The sequence below is a fragment of the Cebus imitator genome, unplaced genomic scaffold (genome assembly GCF_001604975.1).
Source record: "Cebus imitator isolate Cc_AM_T3 unplaced genomic scaffold, Cebus_imitator-1.0 Scaffold140, whole genome shotgun sequence".
Taxonomy (NCBI): domain Eukaryota; kingdom Metazoa; phylum Chordata; class Mammalia; order Primates; family Cebidae; genus Cebus; species Cebus imitator.
In genome coordinates, this window is record NW_016107455.1 from 1,843,434 (window position 1) to 1,849,577 (window position 6,144).

Consider the following 6,144-nt stretch of genomic DNA (forward strand, 5'->3'; position numbering starts at 1 on the left):
TTTCGCTATGTTGGCCAGGCTGGTCTTGAACTCCTGGCCTCAAGTGATCCACCCACCTCAGCTTCCCAAAGTGCTGGGATTAGAGGTGTTAGCCACCATGTCCAATCCACTTACAGAATTTTCTAACAAATGTGGTGAAGAGAGGGAGGGTGCATCAGGAATGTGTTTGGTGTGGAAGGAAACAATGGCTATCCCCTGAGCAGGAGCCATCCAGGCTACTGGGTTCTGAGTTTGAGAGCCCGTGGGCCCCTGGGCAGGCCTGGGTCAGCCGCCAGAGCCCTCCTCACCTTGCCAGAGGTCTTGACGCCTTTCCAGATGCTGAAGTAGATAACAGTGAAGATCAGCATGATGCAGAGGGTCAGCTGCCAGCTGATGCCCCCCAGGTCCTGGAGCCCCTTAGACCGGTGGATCTGCAGAACGTGGCGCCTGGGGTGAAGGAGAAAGAAAGCTCCTGAGGGCTCTGGAGAGTGACCTGGGCACACATCTGTGCTGTTCCTTTGAGGGTGCCCAGGACAAATAGAGACTGTGCTGCCTAAGGCCCAGGATGAGCTGGGATTGGCCCTGCCCGTCCTGAAGGGCCACACAGCACATTCGGCCAACACCCTGGGAAGAGTGTTCAACCCAAAGGCAGACTTCTTCGACTCTCCTTTGCTGGCTGGGACCTGAACTCCTTGGACCAACGTGGCTGGCTTCTGGGAACCTGAGGGATGTGTCAGTGTGGGGCTCCCTTCCCTCCCCTGAAGTAGGTCTCTCTTTGGGCTGCCATTGCCTAGAATTCCAGCATTAAAGAAAACAACCTTCCCCAGCATCTTCTTCCAAAGGTAGACCCCACTTATGAAGTCAACACATGACAGCATTTGAATAGTTTTGAACTATCGAAGCAGTAGGATGCTTTGTCTCCAAGACACTTGGCTGAGCGGAGGAGCCTGGAAGCAGGGCAGCAGCAGGGGAGTGATTCTGGAATGCGAAGGGAGCACGATGGAGCAAGCTCGCTTGGCGCTTGAGGAAGTTTGGGGAGGCACAGCAGGGCCAGCCCGTGGGGCAGTTGAAGTAGTTTCCCAACTCTGAATTCTGCTACTCCCACCCCCGGATAACTTCATCTCTCAGAAATCTGCACTTGGCCCGGCCTTTCTCCTAAGAAGCCAAACCCCAGGGGTGTAGCCTGCCCCTAACAGGCCAACCCCTCACTTACATGCACTTACGTGTAAAATTCTTCAGCAGGGGACGTGGAATGGAGGGTCCAGGTGATGTTGTCCTCAGAGAAGTAATTGGTGCAGTTGCCAGTGTTCCAGGAGTTCTTGCAGCTGGTCCAGGGCAGCTGGTCCGTGAAGGAGGAGATGAGGTAGTAGAGCGCCCAGGCCATGATGGTGTTGTAGTAGGAGGCGATGTAGAAGGCAATGATGCAGATGGCGTAGCCAATCCCTGGGCAGGGGGAGACGGGAGAGAGAGGCCAGGCTTAAGGGTGGCCCGAGGACAAAAGGCTGACACGGCACCGAACAGGAGAGGCCCGCAGCCCAGCAGAGGGGGACAGGGCGGTGCTGCCCTCCATTCCGTTCCAAGGACTCCAGGCCGCAGCAGGGAAAGTGGCCTGCAGGGAGTCACTCGTATGCATTAGCAAGGTAACATGTTTTAGAAAATGTGTACATGTCCTGTTAATGCTTTAAAATGTTTACATTTGTTTACTTCTAATTGCCATTTATTCTGTTTCTCCTTAACAATTGCATGCTCAAGCCAGGGATGCCTCAGGCCTGACTGATTCCAGAAGAAGGCCCCCAGCTCCCACCCACTGATGGAAATTGCTTCAGTTACCTTTGAAAATCGGGCAGATTTTCCTCCATATGGAAATGCATCCGTTTCGGTGGTACTGTCCCAGCGCGAGCTCCATGTAAAATAGCGGGATGCCCCCGAAAACGGCCATGATGGTGTAGGGGAGGAGGAATGCCCCTGAGGCAGATGAAAGACAATTTAACTCCCTGCCCACATCTGTCCTGGGATAGCCCAACCGATCTGCGACCCCGAGAATCACAGTCACGGCATGATTTGAGTGTCCCGGAGCCACCCTAGGCTGAGTGGCTTTACGCTGTGTTCCCCTGGTCTTAGTGCTTTGCCAGAGGCAGTTGTAGGGGGAGCACCATGACTAAAATGAAGTTTCAGAGGAGGCCAAGAGAGCAATTGGGAAGAAAGCCATTGGGAGTCAACAGACAGGCAGGACCACGGCCACTCCGACTGTCTGGAGAACCCTGGGCCACTTCCCCTCTCGGAGCCCCAATTTCCTCCCTATAAAAGAACACAGTTGAGGAGAGCTGAGTTTCCCAAATGTAGCCACGCCTCATAATCACCTAGATTCCTGGGTCTACCCCAGACCTCCTGAAGCCAAATCTCCAAGCACGGGTACAACACAAGAATTGTGTTCAAGCTCCGTAGGTAATTCTGATGGAACCAGTACCTGGGACCCTTGGAATAGATCACCTGTGACAGTGTGTAGCAACAGCTGCCACCATCTGTGAGTCACTGAATCAGTACCTTTGTTCATCAGTATTATCTACGGCTCCAGACATATGATTATTGATATTTGGCTACACTTCTATAATTCCACTGAGCCAGAATGCTCCTTGACAGGCCCCGTTTGCAGGAGTGGCTGGACAGGGTACTTTTTCACAGAATAAGAAAGCAAGAGCTACTACCTAACTGGAGATGCTGGTGTCTACTGGATCTTGTGGCTGAGGCTGAATTTAAGAATACCAAGTTGGGGGCCAGGAGTGGTGGCTCACACCTGTAATCCCAGCACTTTGGGAGGCTGAGGTAGGTGGATCACCTGAGGTCGGGAGTTCGAGACCAGCCTGACCAACATGAAGAACCCTTGTCTCTACCAAAAATATAAAATTAGCTGGGCATGGTGGCAGGCGCCTGTGGTCCCAGCTACTCAGGAGGCTGAGGTAGGAGAATCACTTTAACTCGGGAGGCGGAGGTTGCGGTGAGCTGAGATCGTGCCATTGCACTCCAGCCTGGGCAACAAGAGCAACATTCCGTCTCTCAATAAATAAATAATAAAAAAATAAAAATGCCGAAAGGGTGGGTCAGCTGTGATTTTCCCTGATAACTTTCCCTGCTGTAAAATACTCTGAACCCAGAAACCTGAGGTCTGTGCAAGTCAGAAAGGTCCACATAATTTACAATCACACTAGGTAAATCCGGCTTGAGAATAAAAACCACGTGTTCTTGTGGTGGCCTTCCTCCAAAGGGTTTGCTTGATCGGCTTTATGCTGGGGAATGAGTGTAGCAGAAACGTCACCAGTGACCCAGCCCCTTACATAATGCTCAGGCTAAAGGTGAGCCCTCTGGAGCAGGAGATAAGGTGATTATGACTTTCGCTCCTCCTCGGCAGGAAGCGCGGAGCTTCCTGGGGGCCTCTGGTACTACTTTTGCAGCTGCATGGACAGAAATGCTTACGAAAGACAGCAAATCCAAGCCACTCTGTGTTAGGTCAGGGGGGAAGAGGGGGACACAAATGGATGATCCCCGAACCTCTTTTAGCTGCCCTCCCAAATCTGTCGTCAGAGCTCCCATCAAAATCAAGATTGACTCACTGCACCCCCACTTCTTGTTATCTTCCTGTGCTGATAACCAGTCCAAGTGAGAGGCCCCAACCCACTCACTTTCCCCACTGCTCTGCTCCCCACAATTGGCTACTATTTTTGATAATCTACAAATTAACTACTTGAGAGGCTTTAGGGGTAGAAGGAACAAGACAGGGCCTCTGGCCTCAAAAATCTAACCTCCAAGGAGGAGATAGGAGGGACAGCCATGCCTGGTTTGAGGTTGGCTTTTAATGTCATGCTGTGAATCTAATCCGGCTTTAGATTCTGCCCAGCCTGGTTTAAGACTCTGGGCCTACATTGATGCCCTTCTCTGACCTCACACAGGTTTAAAGGTCCAGAATCATCTGGGACTCTGAAGCCGCCTCCAAATTTTCCCTTACACAAGCCTACCCTTCTGCACTCTCTTCCCAGCAGAACCTACCAGCAGGAGTGAAGGAACTTAGCACAAGGCTGACAGCCATTCCCTCACTTCTGGCCTGGAGAATGCAGGATGAGGAGGAGACCCTTCAATAAATGGAGTTAACGATGTGGAGGTCTGTGAGGTCAGGCTTGGGAGGGCTTCACCCAGCTTCACAACCTGGAGAGCCTCAGACACGCTGCCTTCAGCATTTGGCTTACTGGAGATTTGACTTTTCTTTTCTTTTGTTTTCTTGAGACAAAGTCTCACTCTGTCGCCCAGGCTGGAGTACAGTGACGCGATCTTGGCTCACTGCAACATTTGCCCACCGGGTTCAAGTGATTCTCCTACCTATGCCCCCCGAGGAGCTGGGATTACAGGTGGCCCACCTCACCCAGCTGATTTTTGTAATTTTTAGTAGAGACAGGGATTCACCATGTTGGCCAGGCTGCACTTGAACTCCTGACCTTGTGATGTACCCGCCTTGGTCTTCCAAAGTGCTAGGATTACAGGCATGAGCCACCGCGCACAGCCTTGACTTTTCTTTTTTTCTTTTTTTTTTTTTTTTTGAGACAGAGTTTCGCTCTGTCACCCTAGATGGAGTGCAGCGGTGCAATCTCGGCTCACTGCAACTACCACCTCCCGGGTTCAAGCGATTCTCCTGCCTCAGCCTCCCAAGTAGCTGGGACTATAAGCACCCGCCACCACACCCAGCTAATTTTTATATTTTTAGTAGAGACGGGGCTTTGCCATGTTGGCCAGGCTGGTCTCAAACTCCTGACCTCAGGCGATCTGCCCGCCTCAGCTTCCCAAAGTGCTGGGATTACAGGCGTGAGCCACTGTGCCCAACAAGATTTGACTTTTCAACCAGCTTGTAATCTAAGCCATCATGTTCCCAGACTTACACCAATGAAGACCAAAAAGACATACTCTGTCTTCTAGCCTCTCAAGAGGACCTACCCCCCACCCCGGGTCACAGCCTCTACTCACAGCCCATGATACTGACCCCCTCCATTCTGGTAACATATGTAGGGGAAGCGCCAGACGTTGCCCAGGTCCACAGCATAGCCAATGACTGAGAGGAGGAAATCCACCTTCTTGCCCCAGGTCTCCCGTTCCCCTTGATGAAGCTCAGCCACTAGGGTGGTGGCGGCCGCCTGGATAGGGTGCCTCGTGTCGTCTCCCGCACCAGGGCTTGGAACCGCTGAGTATCCATTAGATATTTGCCCAGATTCCAATTTGTCCCCTGGGGTGGGGACACCCTTCTGCAGAACTCCGTTTTCCTGACAATCTTCTCCATCCTTACATGCTGATAGCTGTTTCTGAGAGTTTAAGGGCGTGGTCTCCATCCTGCTGGTTAGTAAATGACACCAATGCCCATCTGCCAAGGATCCCCCTGAACTCTGGGTGCGTGGATATGTGGATCACCTCTGAGCTTCCTGTTGTCGGGACTGATGGCTCTGTCAGAAAGACACACAGAGGAAGGAGAATACGATTAGACATTTTACTAATCGTTGGTATTAACTCATTGTACATCTTAAACTACATTAGTTAAGGGGATTCCAAATGCACCTGTTAAATGTGAAACGTCCTATTTGTGACATGACAGTCCATGAAATCAACTAAATTTCTCAACCTATACAGGGCATCAAATTGCAATCAAGTAATCTGAAAAGGAAACAACAAAACCAACACAAACAGATAGCAAGTCACCCAGGTTTTACAGAGGCCGGACCGCAGAGCAAAACACTTGCTTCCCTGGGAGCCACTGGAATCTCACCCCGTGGTTTTCTAGCAGCTCTGAAGAACGTGAGAGGGGCTCCAAAGCGTCACAGAGCCCCCTTCACTTGGATGCCATGTTGGAGAAACAATGACAAGCAAAGGCATTTCTGCCCTTCAGTAGGCAGGAGAGTCCTCGCCATCATTTAAGCTGCACACCCAAAGTTACATTTTATGTCAACTACAGATATGATTTTATTTCATCTTTTTCTTGCTTACCTACAGGAGACAGATATGATTTTATTATTTTTATTTTTTTTTTTTTTTTGAGTCGGAGTTTCGCTCTTGTTACCCAGGCTGGAGTGCAATGGCGCAACCTCGGCTCACCGCAACCTCCGCCTCCTGGGTTCAGGCAATTCTCCTGCCTCA

At 51.1% G+C, this 6,144-nt stretch overlaps 1 protein-coding gene across 4 annotated transcripts in view; it reads right to left on the reverse strand.

The window, feature by feature from the left end:
* The window catches only part of SLC6A4 (solute carrier family 6 member 4), a 40,747-nt gene that overhangs the window by 19,183 nt on the left and 15,420 nt on the right, over positions 1-6,144 (reverse strand). For 3 of the 4 annotated variants that reach the window (XM_017542029.2, XM_037743330.1, XM_017542030.2), the window contains exons 2-5: positions 5,003-5,456; positions 1,810-1,944; positions 1,203-1,422; positions 288-426 (exon numbers count right to left, since the gene is read on the reverse strand). In XM_017542029.2, the coding sequence (XP_017397518.1) occupies positions 288-426; positions 1,203-1,422; positions 1,810-1,944; positions 5,003-5,345 (837 nt within the window). In that variant the 5' untranslated portion in view covers positions 5,346-5,456. The remainder of the gene's footprint in view (positions 1-287; positions 427-1,202; positions 1,423-1,809; positions 1,945-5,002; positions 5,457-6,144) is intronic. The other variant, XM_037743331.1, reaches the window with a different exon arrangement.